Source organism: Cervus elaphus, chromosome 4 (assembly GCF_910594005.1).
Source record: "Cervus elaphus chromosome 4, mCerEla1.1, whole genome shotgun sequence".
NCBI lineage: Eukaryota > Metazoa > Chordata > Mammalia > Artiodactyla > Cervidae > Cervus > Cervus elaphus.
Window position 1 is genome coordinate 57,304,651 of NC_057818.1, and position 22,080 is coordinate 57,326,730.

A 22,080-nucleotide genomic window follows, 5' to 3' on the forward strand; every position below is an offset into this window, starting at 1 on the left:
CGATGATGTCTGCATAGTGTTGACATCCCATCTAACTGGATGAGTAGCCTGGTGTGCGGCAGGCACTCTGATGCCACTTGGTGCCTATTAGACAGGGCAGAGCTGGAGCACCAGGGGTGGGGCCTGGTGTACAGACCCAGACCTCCCCAGGCATGGCAGAAAAAGGGCCGAGGTTAACAGCTGGGTCCTCACGGCTAGACAAGACAGGAAAATGCTCCTCCTGCCCCAAGTGGCGCCACCAGTACACCCACCACCCAGCATCGTGGGGCAGGGGATCCGGGCCCCCCAGGTTGCCTGGGTCATGAGAACACAGGCCCCCATCGGCCCTGGAGTTCTGGGACAGTCACAGGGCCTCAGGGAAGGGTTAGGAATGCTCTCTGCACTTCATGGTCTTGGGGGGGTTGAGGGGGTACAGGAACGTAAGTCTATTGCTTATGGATCCATGTGTGAGCATGCTCAGTCGTGTCCAATCCCATGACTGTAGTCCGCCAGGCTCCGCTGTCCATGGGATTTCCCAGGTAAGAATACTGGATCAGGTTGCCATTTCTTCCTCCTGTGGGATCTTTCTGACCCAGGGAAGTAACCCGCGTCTCCTTTATTGGCAGGGAGATTCTTTACCACTGAGCCACCAGGCAAGCCCCATAGAGCCACAGAAGACCCAAGCAAAGTTCTAGCTGATTCACCTAACCCTGCTGCTGGGAGCAGCTCTCACGGCCTACTAAGAGCCCAGTGCTCCCCTCTCTGCAGACAGCTTGGGGGGGGGGGGGGGGCGCAGGCGGTCGGTCATGGAGACCATGCAACCGACCCCTAGCCTCACTAGGGGAAGGTTCTGGCTCCAGCTTCAACCCTGCACCCAAACACCACGGCTCACCGGGAGTGACACACGGGTTTTTCTTTTTTAATGGATGCGTGGTACCACCTGCTGGGGCTGTCCATCCTCACAAAACTGGGATTCTTGGCCGCAGTGCCCCTCAACCGGAGATGACAGACCCTCCAGCCACACACGCAGCTGGAGAAAAAGGAAGGGACAGGCCATCCCCTTCGCAGGCAAAAATTCCATTTTAAGAGAAAGGCATTGCAGGAGAAGAAAAGAAAAAAGTCTTTAAGAGACAATCCTTCACAAAGGGGGAAACGAGCACCGCTAAAAAACAAGTGTTGTCTGCTAAAGATTACAGAGTAAAAAAAAATATTGCATTAAAAAAAACAAACAAAAAAACCACCTTAAGAAAACGGGTACAAACTTCAAAGTGCTTTCATGGTGTGGGCGGCGGGGTCTCCCAATTGGCCTGTAGTGCCTGGGGGATTGGGGGGGCCGTGTGGCAGAGCAGTGGGGGCGGAAGGTGCACCAACCCCACCATACCCATCGGGCTAAAGTGTAACAGACTGGAAATGTAACAGACTCTCTCCCTGCATCCTGCAGCAGCTGCCAAGAGCCAGCCAGCCGCCTGTTTTCCACCAGCAGCGGCCGGTGATGCCCACAGGTGGCCGCGGGCACGGACATCACCCATCTTTGGGGCTCCTTGGACACGCTGGCCAACGTCGCCCCTACCTGATGATGGGGGGCACGTACTCCTGGCGCACCGGTGGCTCCTCCCCGCAGGCCTGGTCGGAGTACGGGGGAGGTGGGGGCTGCTCGTCCCCCAGCCCGTAGGGGGCGTGGCCGCGGCTGCGCTTGGCCTCCTTGATGTACAGCTCCAGGAGGACCTTGGTGGGCTGCTTGTCCACCCGCTCCTTGGGCACGCCGTGGCTCAGCAGCCAGCCCATGAGGTCCTTGCGTGTGGGGTTTGGCCCCAGCATCAGCTTGGCGCGGCCCGGCTGGCTCTGGCGCCAGAGCAGGCCCACGTCGGCAATGGTCTGGATCTCCATCACCGCCTCCAGCACCGTCATGCCCTTGACCAGCAGGCTGACCAGTGAGAGCCGCAGCTCGGAGGGCGCGGCTGTCAGCAGGCGCCGCTGCAGGCCCTGCGTGAAGGGCAGGTCCTCCAGGGCCAGCTGGGCAGGCTCGGGGAGCGGCGGCTCGCGGTAGATCCAGTCGAGCATGCCCAGCTCGCGTACCAGCTGGATGCCCTCCTCCATGGTGGTCCAGGGCCGGAAGGGCAGCTCGGTGGCCTCGAAGTGCAGGAAGGACTCCCAGCGCTGGCGCCAGGCCAGCAGCAGCCAAGCCAGTAACGTCTTGCAGTCGCCCCGCAGGGCCTTGCAGCGGTAGTTGAAGACGGCGTCGCCGGTCAGGTCGCCCAGCAGGGCCAACTCCCCGGAATTCAGGGACAGGGCCTGGCCGCCCTGGTCATACACCCGAAGGATCCAGCTGATCATGAGCTCGTTGGGGTTCTGCCGGAAGCGCCGCGCGATGGCCAGGAGCTCCGTGTACGTGTAGTAGCGGTCGCCCCGCCCCGCCATGGCTGCTCCAGGCGGGGGGCCACCGGAGCTGCGGAAAGGGCACGGAGGGGCGTTGGGCAGGGAAAGTCACCCACCCCCAACCCTTCCGCAGAGGGGGAGCCCCTCAGACCCCCAGGTGTCAAAGGTCCTGGGGGGGCACCGTGTCCTCACGGGAGATCAGAGCCCAGTGCTGGACATCACGGGGGCCCCAAGCACGGCCCTTCAGGAGCCCGGATACCGGATGTCTCCGCACACCCAAGTGGTTCCCCTTATACCTTACACCATCCACCATGCCCCCATCATGAGGTTACTGTGAAGATTAAATGCCTTTAGTGCCTAGCACTGTGCCTGGTTCATAGTTTAGTGCTCAGGATCTGCCTGTACGGATACCACCACCACCACCATCTCTACATCGGATAAGTTCGACACGATTACGGCATTGGCCAACCCACTAACTTGTTCTTACCGGGAGGGCTGAAGGAGCGGCTGGACTCCTGGAGGAACTGCCTGCAGATGGGAAGGTGTGGGGGTGGGGAAGAGGAGGTTGGTGGGGTGCAGCAGACACGACCCCCATCCACCTCTGCCCAGAGCCCAGGACCCCTCAGGCCCCCGGGTGTCAAAGGTCCCGGCGGAGCACCACATCTGCATAGAAGATCAGAGCCCAGTGCTGGACATCATGGGGGTCCCTCGCATGGCCCCTTCGGGCACCAATTGAGCACATCTCTCTGCAAACCACCCCCCACCCCTACAGGCTCACCTGTTCCTCACCTCAGCCCTTCTTGCATCCACTTCCTCTTTCCACCACCCCTCCATCTTTGCAGCGGATGCCACAGGAATTCAGGGAGCATGCAGTACTTTCGGGGGTGGCTTGCAAAGGCTGATTGTTTGAGGACCCCCAGCTCTGCCACCTCCTCAATCCCCAGCAGGACTGGCTGAGGCATTAGCTACAAGCCCAGGCAGGGTGGGGCCTGGGACCTCATGGGAGACAGGCCCACAACACACACACACACACACCCACCCCGCCCCAGCCCTATTTGTGCAGACAAATCATGAAGGCGCCCTGTCAAAATGGCAAAACTAGGAATCAAAATCCACCCCTTGGTACTGTATCCTCAACTGTAGGGAAGAGGGGTGACAGAGAAAGCCCCCACCACACTGGTCCCCCTGAACATGGGGGCTGCAGAAATAAGCCCCCTCCTGGCCAGAAGGAGCCAAGGATGGGCAAATCGCAACCTCTATGTGCTTCCGCCTCAGCTGTGAAATAGTGACAAAAACTGTACCTATTTCAAATCATGAGGTCACTGGGGGGATAAGGAAATGACAAGCCACTCCAGTACTCTTGCCTGGAAAATTTCATAGACGGAGGAGCCTGGTAGGCTACAGTACATGGGGTCATAAAGAGTTGGACACGACTGAGCGACTTCACAACTCTAGGGCTTAGAAATGCGGCCTAGCTCAGACTAAGTGCTCAGCATCTATCTTTATTATTACCATAATCTATACATTTGATTAACAAATTGATGCTATTGTAAATTGGATTATGATTATTACAGTATTAATAACAAGGGGAGTCTCTTCTGTTCTTACCGAGGGGTGGCCAGGCTGTTCAGCTCCTGGAGGAACCACCTGCAGGCAGGAAGGGGTGGGGGAGCTGGAGGTTGGTGGCATGTGGAGCAACCACGCCCCCTCCTCCATCTGGAGGTGGGACCCCCCACTCAGACCGCCGGGTGTCAAAGGTCCCGGGGTGCACCGTGTCCTCAGTAGAGATCAGAGCCCAGTGCTGGACATCATGGGGGTCCCAGTGCCCTCAAACCCCACACCCCAATCCCACCATCCTCAGACTGGCCGATGCAGAATAAAACACTTCCATCTTGCCAGTTCTGCTGCCTCGGAAATCTACAGATGTTACACATCCCTTAGGGATTCCTCTTCTCAGCCCCTTCACATATCCTGCCCAAGTAGCATCCTTCCAACTCCACACTTCCCAGAAATTCCCTCTTGGCCCACAACACTTTGGATGAAGAGAAGAGCCCTTCCAAAAAGATGCTCCGATGCACCCCATTCTGAGCTAACCCTTCAGAGAACACAGCTTCTCACCCCCTCAGGTATTTGTCAGCAAGAATCTAAACCTTCCCAGAGACTACACTTTCAGTTCTACATAGTATGTATTTAGAAAGTAATCTATGTCCATCAATCTCAAGTCAACCTTATTAGTGGGAATACAAATTTAGGCCCAGATTTCATTGAATAGAGGTGGGGGAAAAAACCCTCCTAGAACTGGGAACAGTTGTTTCTTTTCAGGTAACACACATACCCATGCCTACTTGATGATTTAGCTGTTGAAACAATTGTGAAACACTCTCCAAAACTTGAAACATTTTGTGAGACAGTCTCCAGATAAACCATGTCCTTTGACAGTGGCTATTGTATAAATTGAGGGTAAACTTGATAACTGTATCAGTTTACATAGGCATGATTCATGGGAAGCTGCCTAAACTCTGCTGGAAGGTACATTGTCTACAAATTCCACCACCACCACCCTACAATGTGACAATGATAGTGCTTCCAGCCTTTCTGCTTCTTTTCTGCTGAGTCTGAAAATTAGACTTTGGATTAGCCTTTTCCCCTGAAATCCAAAAACTTACATTGGGCCCTCCCCATCTGTGGGGCCCTGGAATCAATCCCCATGGATACCATGGACAGACTATACATCTTCCCCTTCTGCAGTCCATATTCCTTGTCATATTCAAACCTTACCTTTGAAGGCAGGAGGCATCACTATCCCCCACCCAACTGGTCAGAGGACTGGGGCCCATCTGCTCCTGGTGGATTGTACCCACTCTACAGACACAGAAACTGAGGCTCAGGAGAGCAATCACTTGACTAACATCTCTAAGCCCAAGAACAGGACAGCTGGGCTTTGCATGATTGCTGGCAGATAAATTAGGTCCCAGAGAGGTTTGATGCAGTTACCCCAAATGAGGGTGAGATAGTTTAGATCTGGATGGGTCAGGTACTGGGAGCAAGGGTTCTTACCAAGGTGGGGTGGGTGGCCTCTCAGCTTGAAGGCACACCTGTAACACAGGAAGGACTTGGTGAGGGTGGGGGAGGAAAGTCTTGGGGTTTGGGTGGGGGGGAATCCAGAGAACATCAAAACCAAGGCCCCTCAGATCCCCAGGTGTCAAAGGTCCTGGGGGCACTGTGTCCTCAGGGGGTAATCGGAGCCCAGTGCTGGACATCATGAGAGCCTGGGTCCCTCTGCAACCAGGTCCCAGGGCCACTCACCTTCAGGGACAGAAGCCAAGCAAGCTAACAGTGCCTAGAGACTAGAAAACACAAATCCATCACGGGGTACAAATGCCCACAGCCTTCCCTGTGTGACACTAAGATGCTCTCACCTCCCCAGTGTCACAGGTCCACAGAAGACTGTCCTAAACCCATCACGTAGAGAGAACCTGCTGCCTACTCCCCTTGCCCAGTTTTGCAGATTTCCAGCATTGACTCTACCGGCTGCTGACCCTGAACAGTGACCACTAAGATGCAAATCCCTTGGAAGAAACTGTCCAGGGGTGGGGGGCGGTGTATAAGGAGGAAAAATGAAACCTGAAGCACAAGCAGCAGAAGCAGTCACCAGAGAGCCTTAAAACGCAACCAGTTTTGAACAAAACAGTGAAAGACATTTTGGAAATGACAGGAACTATGACCACAGAGCAGATGGGAGATGGCCTCCTTAAGGAATCAATCTCATCGAGGATGATGACAACATAGCCATTAAATAGAAAAAATGCTATTTTAGAGACACTGTGTTAATTATTTTGGATGAATTAAGAAATTTATTTCCAAAACATGAAGTACACAAAAAGCAAACATGGCGAAACGTCCTGTTAAGCGTCTATTTCCCTGTATGTTTGGGGATTATAACAACGAAAAGGCAATATATGGGACAATGGCAAAAGAGTAATGAATGGATGAGAAACTGCCTTCCACTTGTGACAAGGCAACAGTTAGGATAAAATTAACTGTTTTCTAAAAGGAGAAACAAAGCTGGAGGAGATTCTTGCTGGGTTGTGGTGGGGAAATAGAAAATCGGCTAGCTATTCCTGGGCTGGATCTCCTTGGAGGAGGTGTGGTATTGCTCGGGAGTCGGGAAAACGCTATCTATAAAGTCCCATTAGCCCAGAATTAACGCTTAACAAAACTCTGATGTTCTGAGCAAGCACAAAACTGATATTTAAATGACTGTGTCAGAATGATTCCTGAAAGTGAACGAAGGCCCCATTTACTTTGTCCGACAACTACTCTCCTCTGGTTCTGACACAACCCTGTAATTCACTTAAGAGATCCCACTCCCACTTCTTCCGTGGCAACCCTCGAGGTCCTGTCTCTACCTCCCACGCGGCCTCTGTTCTACATCGCACAGACACGCCAGCCACATGAAATCAGAATACATAAGAACGATTTCCTAAGGAAAGCACGTGTAAGCTAACACTGGAGTGGAAAACCTCAGGCAGAAAGACTATAAGCCTACCCTCCCCACCTCTCCCCACCCCGCAAATTCCCCCCAGAAATTGACAAGATGGCGGAGCCCTGAAACGTGGGCAGCAGACACGGCGCAGCCAGACTGCGGCGCAAAGGAGGGCCAGCCCCGGGGGTCCGCCTTCGCTTCGGCAGCAGGACTCCTCCTCCACCCCCTGAGCGCCCCCAGGGAGCCATCACCCTCTCCGAGCGAGCCACTGCCGCCCCGAAGGGAACACTCAGGGATCGCCTCGAGGCGCGGGTGCTTACGAAGGTCCTGACACCGTCCCCGCCACGGCGTGCCCGCCCCCGCTGCAGCCCCGGGCACACACGTCACGCGTGACCGAGTCCCCAACGCGTGCCCTCCGGCAAACACCAGCCAAAACAGAACCTCACCTCCACTCTCCGCAACGCATGTGCGAGCCGCAGCGCGCTCTGCTTTATTGCGCGCGCCGCTCGCACGGCCCGCCCCGCGGCGCCAGGTGGGCCCCGCCCCGGGGCGTCCAGCGGAGACGCCGGTGTCGGAATCTGTACTTTGGTGGTTGGGGAGGGAAATAGGTAAATAAGAATAAGAATCTTCCTAACAGGAGATGAGATGAGGGAGGCGGAGAAAATGAGAGCAAGCAAATATTGGGGCCCGTTATCCTGCATTAGAGTTAGGCAATTCTGTGAACAGCACGAGAGGCGGGCCATGGGGGAGAAGGACCCCTCCCCGAATGTGGGCGGGGCCGGAAGGCGAAGCCGTTGGGATTGCCAGCGCGGCAGCGGTGAGCGTGGTGGCTGCGGGGGCGGGGCCTACTCAGTCCCAGCCGCAGGGTGGGAGGCGGGGCCAGAGCGGAGATTGACAAGGGGGCGTTCCGGGAAAACGTCTGCGTGGCGCCAGTTAGAGGCCGAGCCTGCGCAGTGAGAGGTAGGCGGGGCGGGGCAGAGGCTGGAAGGCTGGCCTCCCGCCTGGGTCGAGGGAGGAGGGGCCTGGAGGCCCGGGCTCGCCTGGGAGCTTGGATTCTTGGTATGGTTGGCGATTTGAGGAGTGTCTTGCAACTGACATGATTGGAAAAGTTTTTTTTTATTTTAAACGTATGAAATGAAACCTCTACTTCAATCCTCCTAGTGCATACAGTCGGCAGTGTCAACAGGTTGGTGTGGACTTTAATTTTATGGACACGCGCGCGCGCGCACACGCACACACACACACACACACACACACACACGTCTTATGGGTAAAGATGCTTTTTTTTTTTTTTTAAACTCCAGTTTTCCCATACGTAGTCTCGTCCCATCAGTATACGGAGTGACCTCATTCCTTAAGCTGTAGCTAAGTATTCCCTTGTGTGAATAGAACACGCTTTGTTTAGCTGGTTCCCCTGATCACCTGGGAGAGGAGGCTGTGGTCTGAAGTAAAGGGAAGAGACCTAAATTCTGCACGTTAAAGAAGTGACAACTTTTCCTTCACTGGTTCTGCCTCACTCGGGAATGCAAAGTCCTCACTATGGCCCACACCGCCCAGAGTGACCTGGTCTCTGTTCCCTTTCAGCCCTTATCTTTCCTTCCTTTCTCGTTCTTGCTCAGGCTACACCAGCACATTGGCCTCGCTGGTCTTCCTGGGTCCTGTCAAGGACATTTCTACCCCAGGAACTTTGCTTCTTTGGTTTCCTCTGCCTGGAACTCTTTTCCCCCAATCAATCCCCATGGCTGTCTCTGTTCAGTCCTGTTTCCACTCAGAGGTGGACTTAGCATGGAGCCCCTGCCTGTCCACTCTATATAACAGACGCTGTCCTTTCTAGACTGGTCTCCCTGACCCTCTGTTCTTTTCCTTCATAGCTCTTCTCTCCTAACATATCTACTTGTGGGCATTTTTGGGTTTTGCGGGGTGGGGGTGGGGTTGCCTCCATGCCAAGTTGTCAGTTCCTTAAAGACTAAGATTTGTGTCCAGTTGGCAGTATACCCCATGGCACATAGTTGCAGCTCACTTTTTGTTAAAAATGAATACACTGGAGAGCCTTTTGTGGGAGACAAGGGGAACAATCACTGTAACAACACTTAATGAGCACACACTACAGACTAAACTCTAACTAGATTAAGGTAAACATGTACACCCATGGCTGGTTCATGTTAATATATGGCAAAAACCCCTACAATATTGTATAGTAATTAGACTCCAATTAAAATGAATACATTTTTTTAAAAAGGTACAATTGGCTATCTGTGTCCACAGATTCCACATACATAATTTAAACCAATCTCAGGTGGAAAAATTTGGGAAAAAAAATAGTTCCAGAAAGTTCCAAAAAACAAAACTTAAATTTGGTGTGTGCCTCAGCAACTGTTTCCGTAGCATTTCCATTATATTACATATTGTAGGTAAATCTGCAGATGATTTAAAATGTACAAGAGGATGTGCATAGTTTATATGCAAATACCCTACAGTTTTAAAACCCGTCTGTTGCTGTGCTGGATCTTCACTGCTGCGCGTGGGCTTCCTCTAGATGCAGTGAGCAGGGGCCGCTCTCTAGTTGTGATACGGGGGCTTCTCATTGTGGGGGCTTCTCTTGTTGTGGAGCATGGGCTCTAGAGCGCGGACTCAGTAATTGTGATTCTCCGGCTCTGGAGTGCGGGCTCAGTAATTGTGGTACACGGGCTTGGTTGCCCCATGGCATGTGGAAACTTCCTGGACCTGGGATTGAACCCATGTCCCCTGCATTGGCAGGCGGATTCTTGACCACGGGGTTACCAGGGAAATCCACTCTGCAATTTTATATAAGGAACTTGAGAATCCCCAGAGTTTGGTATCCAAGGGAGTCTTGGAACCAATTCCCTGCAGGTACTGAGGGACAACTGTACTGTCTTTAGCCCCCAATCCATCTGCAAAAACTGGCTACATGTAACAGCCTTTAAAATAAATGAATAGGGAAGGAATGGGATCCTATAAATGTTTTTTTTTTAAGTTAAAGGAATAGACTTGTGTGGAGAGAAGTAAGGGGTGATGGCAGGAGATGTAAGGGGTAAGGGCAAGAGGTGAAATGTGGGTGCCAGGAAGAGCAAATTGTTAGGGGGGGTCACAAGTGTGAAGAATGAAGCCCAAATAGCTTGGAGAGAGTCAGCTGTTCAACAGACATTGCTTGAGCACCATCTGTATGCCAAGAACCTCTCCCATCTCTTTCCCCCAAGGCCCTCCCCACCCATCCCTCTCCCCCAGAGGGCCCCTGAGGAGGCACGGCATTTCCAGGGAACGCTTACAAGGTACTGAACTAAACGAACATTCTGGGTGAGAAATACAGATTATTTGAAAATACACATCATTAATCTGAGTTGGAGGAATTTCAGAGGGGACTGAAAAAAGGGCAAGACTCTTGGTGGGGGTTGGGGGCTAGAGAGCAGGGCTGGCAGGTTGCTTGGCAGGGAGCCGCGTGAGCAGAGGAGGCGGGGGACACCCCCACTTCTTAAGTCCAGATGGCCTGGTTCGCCAGGAGGGACCAGAAATTTATGTAGTTCAAATAGGAAAGGAGACCTGGGGGAAGAAAGAGAGCAGAGAGGGTGAGGCGCAGAGTTCACCAGCCCAAGCCTGATGCCAGTCGCTTCTCCAAGCCCAGCTACACTCCCTATCACGTCCCCAGACTCAGGTCTAAACCCAAACTCAGCCCCATACCCCTACGTGGTCCCCAACCCACTCCCAAATCCAAACCCCAACCCCGCCCCTACAACCCAACCCCATCTCCCTCCTCAGTCCAGTCTTCCTTGTCCACAAGCTCACCCCGTCCCAAATCTATCCCACCCCGGTCCCCATCTGCATCCTGGAACCCATGCCCAAGCCCCGAACCCCAACCCCGCCCTGGGCCCGACCAATCATCACAAAGAAGAAGACTCCGGTCCATGCCAGGTAGAAGCTGCACCCCAGTTTGTAGGTCATGCCTTCCTGCAGGTATTCCCGGGCCTGCATCAGGTAGAACAGGATACCCAGGATCATGCTGGTCCCTGCGTGAGTACAGGTGTTAGGAGGCATGTGTGTCAGGACCCCTGCCCAGAGCTGCGTGGCTGCCAGGGTCTTGCTCCTTATTTTCCCACTTGCTTTCACCTCCATGAACCTCTGCTCACAGGCAGGAAAACAGGCTCCTGACAGTATCATGGTGGAGGACGTGGGTAAGGGCAAGGCTTGGCGCTTTAACCAGGCAATGGTCATGTCTAAAACCACAGGCTTTGGAGTTAGCAGACTGGAGCTCTTGTCTTGCTTCTGTATCCCCCACCTCAGGGCAGCCACTCCCGTCTCTCTGAGCCTCATTTCCCTCATCTGTAAAATGGGAGTAGTCATAGGACCCATCTCCTTGGGCCGTCACAAGGAGTTATTGAGATTGGCACACAGTGGGTCCTCAAAAACTGAGATTATCGTTGCTCTATTGGGTCTTTAATTTGGGGCTTCTGAAGCAGTGGACAAGAAACTTAGTCATTATGGATATTTTAATTTTATTTTGAAATGACATGAATGTAATTTGAACTTCCCCTGGTGGCCCAGTGGTTAAGAATCCGCCTGCCAATCCAGGGGGCATGGGTTTGATCTCTGCTCCAGGAAGATCCCACATGCTGTGGGGCAATTAAGCCCGTGTGCCTCAACTACTGAAGACTGCTCGCCCTAGAGCCTATGCTAAGAAGCCACCGCCAGGAGAGGCCCGTGCAGTCAATGAAGAGTAGCACCCACTCACTGCAACCAGAGAAAGCCCATGTGTGGCAGCAAAGACCCACCAAGGTCAACAATAAATAAATCTTTAAAAAAAAAGACAATTTGTGAAAAGGAAAAGATTCTTTTCCCCCCCCTCCTGTAGTGGAGAACAGGGTAATTTTTATGGTTTTGAAAAATAATGTAGGAGATAAGTGCTTTCCATCTAATTAAAAGGTGGAATGGGTAAAAAATGGCTGCATCCAGTGGCACAAGGGATCTCAGTTCCCCATTGAGGGATCAGAACCCATTCTTCCTGCACTGAAAGCGTGGAGTCTTAACCACTGGACAGCTGGGGAAGTCCCCGATGTGATTTTTCTTCGGCGAAATGTCCTATTTTAGATGACATAAAGCAGAGATGTTTTCTACACTTGTCCCTTAAACAATCAGGAAAAGTTACTGGACAAACTGGATCAAATACCTTTTACTAACAAGAAAACAGGAAGCTGGGTGTTCTCTCTTCTTGGCCTTACTATCACTCTCCAAAAATGTTCTATTGATGCAACAGACTGTTGTAGTCAATTTTTACAGGAGACAGGAACACAATATCCTTCATTTCCAAATTAAAGCCACCCTCCTCCACCCCGTCCCCTCCCCACCCCCACACTGCTTTTCGAAAAAGAGTGTAACTTGGCATGCAAATGGAAAACCAAACTATTCTAATCAGAATATCGATTTTGAGTTATTTGGAAAAGAGTGAGAGGACTATCATGCAAGGCTGTGTGCAAAGCTAAATAGCTACCATCATGTACGGACATTTTCTCATTCAGCCCTCCCTGTGTCTCCACGTGGCAGGAAATGTTACCCCCTTGCTACAGATGAGAAAAGTGTGGCTCAGAGACGTGACCTAGCTTGAACAAAATCAGAGCTGGTGGTGGTGGTGGTGAGACAGGATCTGGGATGGACTTGAAACTGAACATGGGGTTGAGTATTGGGGCAGTGGATATTTGAGGGATGGACTCTGAGGTTTGGAGGGGGTAAGGTTGGGCTGGGGTTTGGAATGGGGATGGGTTGGAGACGGGTGAGAAGATGGGGTCGGGAATGCATCGGGTTGAGTCTGAGCTAGAGTCACGGGTGACCAGGGTGTGGTGGTGGTTGAGGTTGAGGATGAAGAAGACGGAATCAGAGATGGATGGGGCTTGAGTTGGAGGTTGAGACTCATAGGGGACAGGGGTGGGTGGAATTTGGCATGAGTCTTGAGGAGGGTTAGGCATGGAGCTTTGGTGTCGAGGTTTGTAAAGGGGTCGGAGATGGTAAGGGGGATAGTTTGGAGGCTGGAAAGAAGGTAATGTTGGAGTGGGCGTGGGGATGGGAACGGACATCACACACGGCAATATGAATGAATTGGAGGTGTGCTGGTGGAGGCGGAAGGTGACGTGGAGGCTGGTGTCGGGGCCGGAGAAGTTGGGTTGGAAACTGATCACCTGTCCTGGGATGGGGTGGAGATGTGGAGGGAGACAGGCTTGGGGTGGGAGGTGCAGGGCGAGGATGGGGGTGGGACTGGAGCATGGTGGGGAGGGGCTGGGGTATCAGGACAGGCACTGGGTGCTCCTGACTTGGCTCCTCTGGGGGCGGGTCTCAGCACCGTGCCTGTGAGGGCAGTGATGATGACATTGGAGAAGTCCAGCAAGGGCACATTGGAGTTGGTGGAGAAGATGATGTTTATTAGAATGATGCAGAGGATGAAGTTGGTCACGCTGGCCACCAGGAGGAAGGCCCAGGCAAGGTCCAGCAAGTCTGGGGAAGGAAGAGAAGCAGGAACACCGGGACAGGCCCTCAGGCCCCGAATGTGACAGGGAGAAGGTCTCCAGGGAGCCTAGGAGCATTGTTAAGCCCTCTCCCTTGAGAATTCTTTGTCTCCACCCCCCCACCCCATGTTATAAGAAAATTGAAACTGGGCTCTGGAGAAGGGAGGTTGAGGCAGATGCCTTCCACGTTGAGGTATGCACCTCCAGGTCAGTAAGGACAGGTTCTTGGGCAGTGACGGGCGGGTGGGCACTGAGGAGCCAGCTTGACGCCATATGGACAGATTCCTCAGGGATAGTAAGATGCTAAGGTCGTGAGAGCTGTGAGGATGGGTATCACGGAGGTGAGAATGAGCAAAGGACAGTGAGGATAGCTCTGAGGCAGTGAGGACCCTCCTGGGAAAAGGGTCCGCCATGGGGAGGGGGAGGACCAACCCAGGGCAGGGAGGACCAACAACCCAGGGGAGGCAGGAAGGCGGGGGTGTGTCCCCGGAACAAAGAGGAAAGAGGGGCCCCAGGAATAGTGAGCATAGGGCAGGCCTTACAAGCATTCTGGTCATACTCGTGCATGCAGGCCACATCCGGGCAGCGGACGAACAAGATGGTGTCAATGGAGATGGTCCGGAAGCCAGGGTCCCCAGGGGGTGCCAGGGGCACCTGGAAGTGGATCCAGGGCTGGCCCAGAGAGATGAGGCCGATGATGACTATGCTGGCCAGGCTCAGCAGGAGGTTCAGCTGGCGGCTGATCCTCTTGGCCTCATGCAGCAGCCACCAGCCCATGGGCAGCTGAGAGTGGCTGAGCCTATACTTGTCCAGACACCTGCAGTGGGCAGTCCACCACCAGGGTCAGCATCGGGTCCAGCCGGCCAGCCCAGCTGAGCCCCCCCGGCTTCCAGGTCCAACTGCCAGAATCCCGGCCAATCTGACGTTCAGACTCTCTCTTCCCTGTGTCCATTCTCCATGCCCTGTATCCCCCAGGTCCCCCCTCTAGGACCTGCTCACCCCCGGAACAGCTTCAAGGCTCCCTGGCCAGTTCCTAGCTTCCAGGAGCTGCCACCGCCCCTTCCAATCGCTGGGTGGAATCACAAGTCCAGGCTCTATGCCGTGCCCTACCCAGGGCCAGCCTTCATCCCTGCCACCCCTGAGTCCGACGTCTACTTCATATACTGACCATGCCTCCCTGGTCCCTGACTTTTGCCTGATAGCCCACCCCCTAGAACTCTGGACCCCAAACCCGCCCTGCTCCCTGCACCCCTGCCTCTCACCTGCCAGCAGTGTTCTCGAAGGAGGCTGATGGTAAGTTCTGAGTGTTGTTTTCCAGGTTGGACTGGCTGATTTGGGAGCTGGTCGGAGAGTCTCTGATGGTCTCCTGGGAGACCTGGGAGGTCCAGACAATTGACTCGACACTTTTGATACTGGCCTCAGGACTGTGAGTAATTGAAAGGGGGACATCGACTCTGGCCCGCACTGGTGAAGTGGAGCTTTGAAGACTTAACTGGGGACTCTGGACACTAAGTTGGCTGTGGTAGGTCACTGATTTTATGTTGGTCAGAGGGGTGCGAGTAGTTAGCAGGGGGTTTTGGTTGCTGAAGAAGCGACTTTGGAAAACTGGGGGCGCGTCTCGGGTGTGGAACTGGCGGCTGTAGGTGACAGATGGTGGGTCTTGTATGCTGGCCTGGTGAGAGCCGATGACGGGTGTCGTGTCCTCAATACTGAGTCGCTGACTGTTGATGGATAGAGGGTCTTGGATACTGACCCGGCGCGTCGGGGTGCTGGACTGGGACTCTTGGATACTGACCCGGCGACTGTGGGCAATAGGCAGGGGCTCTTGGATACTGACCCGGCGCGTCGGGGTGCTGGACTGGGAGTCTTGGATACTGACCCGGCGACTGTGGGCAATAGGCAGGGGCTCTTGGATGCTGACCCGGCGAGTCGGGGTGCTGGACTGAGAGTCTTGGATACTGACCCGGCGAGTTGGGGTGCTGGACTGGGAGTCTTGATTACTGACCCGGCGACTGTGGACAGTAGGCAGGGGCTCTTGGATGCTGACCCGGCGACTGTAGAGAATAGGCAGGGGCTCTTGGATGCTGACCCGACGAGTCGGGGTGCTGGACTGGGAGTCTTGGACGCTGACCCGGCGACTGTGGATAATAGGCAGGGGCTCTTGGATACTGACCCGGCGAGTCTGGGGGGAGGACTGAGAGTCTTGGTTACTGAGCCGGGACCTGAAGGTGCTGGACGCAAGGTTTTGGGTCTCACCTTGGGAGCTGCTGGGAGCAGCCGGGAGGGAACCCGGCTGAGCACTCTGTTCACCAGAATGGGACCTCTGGGCCATGTGGAGATGTGGGCCAAGGCCGGTGCCCGATGCACTCAACACCCTGCCAGCGGCCTCATCCTCCTGTGCCAACCATCACCATGTCCTCCTGGGAGCCCATTGGTCCCTCCTGGGCCTCTGGCTCTGTCCCTCAGGGTCTGAATCTCTCTGTCCCCACCCCTGTCAGTCGTGGCCTCTCTCTGTCCCCAGGCAGACCTCGGAGCTTTAGTCTGGCCTGGCACTGGGGCTGGGGGGGAGGGGGGGCGTTCCATGACAGTTGGAGGGGTTCCAGGAGGTTGGGACGTTGGCCATGGACTCATGTTCTACTCTAGCCCCATGTGAGAGATGTGGGGGCTCGGGCTGGGTCAGGGTGGGCTCAGGGTAGGGTCTGGGTGGGGTCAGGATTGGGTCAAGAAAGGGGTCATGGCTGGGTCAGAGAGGTGTCAGGACAGGGCAGGGTTAGGGGTAGAGAATTGGGATTGGTCAGGGTGAAGGCAGAGCAGGATCGCAGAGGGGCCAGGGTGGGGTCAGGGGGTAAGCAAGGGACCAGAGTGGGGTCAGGGCCAGACATGGTAGAGTCAGCGCTGGGTCATGGGCCACATCTGAGATCCATTCTTGCAGTTTCTGGAGGGCCTGAGATCCAAATCTCTAATTCCTTCCCCCTGCCTGTTCCCACCCTTCCCCTCTCCCCCAGGACCTTCTGCAAATCAATTTCATCCCTTTATTCACATCTCAAGTTCTACATCTTCTTGCTCTCTTTACTTCTCCTCTGCCTTTGTGTCTCCTAACCTTTCCCTGAATCTTGCAAAAGACTGGGTCTCTTCCCATAGCCCTTGGTGACTGTTGGGTGCACCACCTGTGTTCACTCTTATTCTTGCCTCTGCGGGGTCTTCATCACTGCACGAGGGCTTTCTCTAGTTACAGAAAGCGGGGGCTGCTCTCTAGTTGCAGTGTGCAGGCTTCTCATTGCAGTGGCGTCTCTTGCTGGGGAGGTCGGGCTCTCGGGGCATGGGCTTCGGTAATCGCAGCACATGGACTCCACCGTTGCGGCTCCCAGCTCTAGAGCACAGGCCCGGTGGTTGTGATTCACGGGCTTAGCTGCTCCGAGGCATGTGGGATCTTCCCGGATCATGGATCCAACGGGTGTCCCCTGCATCACAAGGCAAATTCTTCACCACTGGACCAGCAGGGACGCCCTGGTGATCACTCTTTGGACATCGTGGGTCTTGGCCTTGTGAGCACCCTTTGGAGCCCGTGTCACAGCTGTCCATGTCCTGGGTTGGGATCTGAGACAGGGATGAAGATAGGGGGATGATGTTGGGAGCTGAGATTTGGGGAAAGAGGGAACAGAAGATGAGGCTGGAGACTAAACAAGTAGATTTGGGTTTAGGATGGGTTGTAGGTGGGAGGTGACTTGCGCCGTCAGGGTCAGAAATGGGAATGGAGTTGTGTTTGGGGTTAGGACAGGGAGCGTCCTGGAGATGGATGGGGCTGTGGATGGTGCTGGGATGGGACAGGAAGCAGAGATGGGGATGCAGCTGGGATTGGGGTTTGGGCGGGGATGGAAGATGGCTGTGGGTGGAGGGGAGCTGAGTACAGGGTAACAGGCAAGGTGAGGGTGGCGGGCTGGCGGGGGGGATGCGGTCGTGTTCGAAGGTGGAAACTAGAATGTAACAGAGTGATGCAGGCTGAGCCAGGCCCCGGGAACTCTGTTCTTCCCCAGTGGAACCGGTCTCTTCATGGGAAGAGGACCGCAAGTTCGTCCTGCGAGCTTGGTGTCTCGTATTCATCGTCCTGGCAACCATGATGCTGCTCAGCGTGTTGGACGGGCGTATGGCCTACCTGTACGGCTCCTACACTGGCTACGTGGGCTTCTGGACCAACTGCAGGAAACACGTGTGTGCTGACCTGCACCAAGTCACGGGTCAGTGGGAGATGGGGCAGAAGTGGGGCGCTTGTGGGGTGGTGGTCTTAGAGATGATCAAGGGAGAGCACCTCTGGGGGAACCTCTTTGGGTGTTCTTGGTTGCCAGGGAAATCTTTAGGATTCTAGAGGGGCTCTCTGCAAATTCTCTGAAGGCCTTGGGAGGGAGCTTCCTGGAGTTGTATGCAGCTTATGAGGTGACGGGAGTGGCCTTGTGCTCGGGAAGAAGAGTGCTACACTTGGCCAAACCCCAATCTGCTTCATGATTAGGTGGCTAAAGACACCATCATTCTCTCTCCCACTCTTTTTATTTATTTTATTTTATTTATTTATTTAAGAAAGAAAGCAAGAGGCTTCTAGTTCCTTCAGGAATTTTTTTAAATAACAATTTGTCTTTGGCTGTGCTGGGTCTTCACTGCTGTGTGGGCTTTTCTCTAGTTGCGGTGCATGGGCTTCCCACTGCGGGGGCACCTCTCATTGCAGGGCACAGGCTCCAGGGCGTGTGGGCTTCCGTAGTTGCAGCTCCTGGACTCGAGAGCACAGGCTCAGTAGTTGTGGTACACAGGCTTAGTTGCCCCGAGGCATGTGGAAGTCGTCCCGGACCAGGGATTGAACCTGTGTCTCCTGCATTTGGCAGGTGGATTCTTTACTGCTGAGCCACCAGGGAAGCCCATAAACATTTTTCTTCCTTATAGGTCTCTGCTTTTCCAGTGCTTTTGAGCGTTACCACAGAGTCAGCCCAGACCCTGGAGCCAGAGCACCTGAGCTTGAACCCTGGCTCAGCTCCTTGGTGGCTGAGTGATCTTGGGCATATTTCTTTACCCTTGTGTGGCTTGGCTTCCTCATTTCTATAATGCCAGTGATATTGTACCTATTTGTGGGCTGTTTGAGGAATGCGTGAGTTAAAATACACAAAAGAATTAGAATAGCACCTGGCGCATATTACAGTAAGTGTTTCATCCAGGTTTCTTATTATCATAAGGATTTTGCTCCATCTACCTTCATTTCAGATCGCAAATAAGTGCTCATAGAACTTTGAGAACATTGTGTAGTATTAATCTTACTTCCTTGGGATGTCTCCTTCTCTTATACCTCTCAAACTCAAGCTCGTTTCAAGTTACAGAAAAGTCCACAGGCATAAATTGTTCGGGTTCAGGTACTGCTGGATCCGGGTGCTCAAAAGGTGTCTCTTGCCATCTCTCCTTGAAGGCTTCCTGTGTGTTGGGCCCTCAGGCAAGCTGTGCTGTATAGTGGCAGAGGGGCTGTCCGCAGCTTCTGGGGTCCCATTTTGTTTTTCCTGTAAACAACCATGGAGAAAAGAAAGTAAGTTGTCCACAGAAGTGGCCCTCACATGAGGGTCTCAGGATTAGCTCCGGTGGGACCAGATTTACTACTGTGAGATTTCTCACTTCTCCCTGAACCATTTTGTTGTGGTTAGGATGATGTCATTCTGTGGTTGGCTGGATTCCATGAGGCTGGATCTAAGTCTCAGGCAGCTCCAAGCTCATAATCCTCTTGATTAGAGAAGAAAGAGCTGGTACCTGACAGTTTCAGTTAGAAAAAGTCCCAGGGAAGAGTTTGATTGGTTGGCCTCGGTTCATGTGCCCATGTTTGAGCCAATCACCACTGCCTTAAGTCACTGGGGCACCGGTGATTGAGTCAGCCTGAGTCACATGACTACTTCTGTGATCCCAGAGGGCAGAATATGTCTGTGATCCCAGAGGGCAGAGTATGTTGTCAACCAGGATTATGTGATTGATCCCGAGAGCACTACTTCTATTTTGTATATGCATGTGGTTTGCCAGTAACAAAGCAGATGGAGTTTTAGCTCATTTGGATGAAACAGTCTTGCACTGTTCAAAAGTAGTTAACGTAGGAAAGGGCTAAAAGGAAGATATGTAATTCTCAGAAGGGGCTGAAACTCTTGTCATGCTGAAATGAAAACTGGATAAATATCAATTTCAAACTGAGTGTGTGATTATGTCTTTTAGGTACTTTTTTAGAGTTTTTGGAAGTTTTCTTGTGTGTATATCTGTGTGTGTGCTCTGGGGGATGTCTGGGGGGTTATTAGGAGAATGTCTGCGAGGGGCTCTAGGGTGTGAGTGGGGGTGACCTTGGTATATCTGGGGAGGCCTAGGGGAGTGAATGGGGTCATTAGGGAACCTTGGGATATGAGTGGGAGAGAAGTAGGGTGACTTTACAGATGATGAAAGTGGCTGAGTTGTTCTGGGTAACTTGAGGGTGCTACTGGGGGTGTAAGATTGGTATTGAGGGTATAAATGTGATCTGCTGTGGGAAATCTTTTGGGAGTACGAGCAGAGTAACTTTGGGGGTGTCTGTGGGGATAATTCTAGAAATACAAGAGATGATTCTGTGGGCTGAACTTGAGGATGTGGGTGGGGGTGAATCAGGGATCATCTGTGGGGTGACCTTAGAGGTATGTGTGGAGTTGATTATGAGAGTGACTGGGGTTGACTTTGGGGTAAGAGGGGGGTGATTTGGGACAACTTTGAGGGTACAAGTGGGGATAACTTGTTTTAAAATTGAGGTATAGTTTATTTACAACATTATATAAATTTCAGGTGTACAACACAGCGATTCACACTTTTTAAAGAAAGGGGATGATTTTGGGTTGACTTTATGGGTACATGGACTTTGTGAAAGTGGGAATCATCTTGGAGTTTCTAGGAGGTAACTTTGGTGATGGCATTGGGGGCGATATTGAGGATTTCTGTAGCTAAACTTCTGGGGTGTCTGTTGGGGAAGACTTTGGAGGGTGACTTTGGAGAGTATCTAGGGGTGAATCTGGGGCATTACCTCCTTTCCCCCCAGTTCTTATCCACATGAGCATGGGCTTCATGATCCTGGCCATGATCCTGTCTCTAGTCCTCCTCTTGGCCATGGGCTTCTCCTTCCGGCCAGCGCTCCGCCGTCTTAACAAGACTGACCTCGTCTTCAGTACCCTCAGCTCCTTCACTGGTAAGTGTCGCCCTGGGAAAAGGCTTCGGGGAGGGGTGTCCCAGAATTTCTGTCCTGCTGGGTCTCTTTTAATGTCTCTTGAGCTGTGCCCCTCACCCCCACAGCTCTTGCTGTAGGTTTCTTAGTTCTAACTGCTATATCCCTCACTCTCTTCCTGTTTCCCTGCTCCTGGCATCTTTCTGTCGTGTATGTGCGCGCGCGGACACGCTTGTCACGCAGGGTGGGAGAGGATGTCTCTGGCTCACTTCTCTTTCTGGAGGTCTCTGGGTCCCTGTCCAGCCTCGTGTCCATCTCTGGCCCCATCTCAGTGCAGGGCTCCTGATTCTCCTCAGCCTGACGCTCTTTATAGCCAACTGCGAGATGCTCCAACCCAGGCCACACATATCCTACCTGGTGACCACCTACCTGAGCTGGGGTGCCGGCGCCTTGATGCTGTGGGCCGGTGAGGGTGGGGTCTCGGCGGGGCAGGGGGTGGGGCCCGGGGCGAGCGTAGCAGGCAGGGCCTTGGACCGGATTGGGGTGGATCCCACGGGAGGTCAGCCTACAGGGACGGGCCGGGGCCTAGGGGGCCATCTAGCACCCCCACTCCCGCCCCCAGGAATCCTGAGCTACTTAAACTACATGGGCATGTGGGGCAAAGGGACGCCCTCCATGGAACGGCGGATGAGCTACCGCCGGTGGGCCTCGCTGCAGAGCACCTGGAAGTCCATATCCGAACCGTCGTCGGATGCAGGGTCCAAGCACACCGAAGACCTGTCTGTTTAAGAGCCTGCCCACCCCACCCCCCACCCCCCGTCCCGCCCCTCCAGCCCCGTCCAAGGCTCTCGAAGCCAACTGCACCCGAGCTTCTCAGGACACTGACGCATAACTGCCGCCAGGTGCCGGACCACCCCTTATACCTTGGCCTTCCGGCCCAGCGAGTCTCTCCCTGCCCCCACCCCGGAAGTCCGACGCCGGCCCCTCGCTTTCGGCGCCCGGCCCGAGCGGTGTGGCCCCGCCCCCGAGTCTGGCGAGGCCCCGCCCCCGGGTGTCCAGCTCTCACTGGCTGTGGCCCGAAGCCTCACTCCATTATAGGCATTCCTACCCCTCCGAGGGCCAGCACCGGCCCAGAACGTCCAGTCTGGCCCCCCGGACCAACATGACACTGCCCAGCGTTGTATGTCGCCCAGCTCCTCGGCGGAACAGGCCCTACCCCGGGGGGGCGTGGCTTGCAATTACATTTCCACCCTCCTTCACGTTCCTGGCTTTCCCAGCCACCAATAAAACGTGGGTTCCTTTTCTCAGAGTCCGAGCCTCCGTTTCCTGCTCTCCCTCCAAGGAAGAGTGGGGCTCAGAGTCCTTGCCTTGCCCTTTGGGGTCTGAGCTTTTCTGTCTACACCGGCCTCTGACCCTTCCTTTCCCCGCTGTTCATAACTGCATATCTCCCGCCAAGAGTCCGGAAGGGCTGGGGAGGCTCTAGTCCGGGCCGGATGGGCCGCGAGTTCCCAGGTGTCCAGCGTCTGGAAATCTCGAACGACACC

The 22,080-nt window shown here is 54.0% G+C and overlaps 2 protein-coding genes and 4 non-coding genes across 10 annotated transcripts; 1 reads left to right on the forward strand and 5 right to left on the reverse strand.

Annotated features, from left to right (window-relative positions):
* Positions 1 to 877: 877 nt before the first annotated feature.
* LOC122692384 (Friend virus susceptibility protein 1-like) lies at positions 878 to 7,384 on the reverse strand. Of its 5 annotated transcripts, none has more exons than XM_043899947.1 (5): positions 7,288 to 7,380; positions 5,413 to 5,450; positions 3,964 to 4,002; positions 2,843 to 2,883; positions 878 to 2,425 (listed from the first exon to the last, which is right to left on the reverse strand). In XM_043899947.1, the coding sequence occupies exon 5, from the start codon at positions 2,395 to 2,397 to the stop codon at positions 1,546 to 1,548; it is 852 nt and encodes a 283-aa protein (XP_043755882.1). In that variant the 5' UTR covers positions 2,398 to 2,425; positions 2,843 to 2,883; positions 3,964 to 4,002; positions 5,413 to 5,450; positions 7,288 to 7,380; the 3' UTR covers positions 878 to 1,545. The 5 variants fall into 5 exon arrangements, with proteins under 5 accessions (XP_043755882.1, XP_043755883.1, XP_043755885.1 ...); XM_043899948.1 differs by lacking the exon at positions 7,288 to 7,380 and adding an exon at positions 7,162 to 7,184; XM_043899950.1 differs by lacking the exon at positions 2,843 to 2,883 and having other exon boundaries at positions 7,288 to 7,384.
* On the reverse strand, positions 2,494 to 2,585 carry LOC122692993. The gene has a single exon (XR_006340799.1). It is a non-coding gene; the product is annotated as a small nucleolar RNA SNORD88 (small nucleolar RNA).
* LOC122692994 lies at positions 2,971 to 3,062 on the reverse strand. The gene has a single exon (XR_006340800.1). It is a non-coding gene; the product is annotated as a small nucleolar RNA SNORD88 (small nucleolar RNA).
* Positions 4,081 to 4,175, reverse strand: LOC122692995. Its single transcript, XR_006340801.1, has one exon. It is a non-coding gene; the product is annotated as a small nucleolar RNA SNORD88 (small nucleolar RNA).
* Positions 5,536 to 5,626, reverse strand: LOC122692996. The gene has a single exon (XR_006340802.1). It is a non-coding gene; the product is annotated as a small nucleolar RNA SNORD88 (small nucleolar RNA).
* A 295-nt stretch (positions 7,385 to 7,679) lies between the features above and the next one.
* On the forward strand, positions 7,680 to 22,037 carry LOC122692405 (transmembrane protein 202-like). Its single transcript, XM_043899989.1, has 4 exons — positions 7,680 to 7,801; positions 20,414 to 20,560; positions 20,874 to 21,002; positions 21,159 to 22,037. The coding sequence occupies exons 2-4, from the start codon at positions 20,425 to 20,427 to the stop codon at positions 21,323 to 21,325; spliced, it is 432 nt and encodes a 143-aa protein (XP_043755924.1). The 5' UTR covers positions 7,680 to 7,801; positions 20,414 to 20,424; the 3' UTR covers positions 21,326 to 22,037.
* Positions 22,038 to 22,080: the final 43 nt, after the last annotated feature.

Bases quoted from the DNA above. Each gene is read 5' to 3' on its own strand.
- LOC122692384 (XM_043899950.1), bottom strand. From the start codon at position 2,397: ATGGCGGGGCGGGGCGACCGCTACTACACGTACACGGAGCTCCTGGCC.
- LOC122692405 (XM_043899989.1), top strand. From the start codon at position 20,425: ATGAGCATGGGCTTCATGATCCTGGCCATGATCCTGTCTCTAGTCCTC. The intron at 20,561-20,873 runs GTAAGTGTCGCC...ATCTCAGTGCAG, and splicing joins TACCCTCAGCTCCTTCACTG to GGCTCCTGATTCTCCTCAGC. The intron at 21,003-21,158 runs GTGAGGGTGGGG...TCCCGCCCCCAG, and splicing joins CGCCTTGATGCTGTGGGCCG to GAATCCTGAGCTACTTAAAC.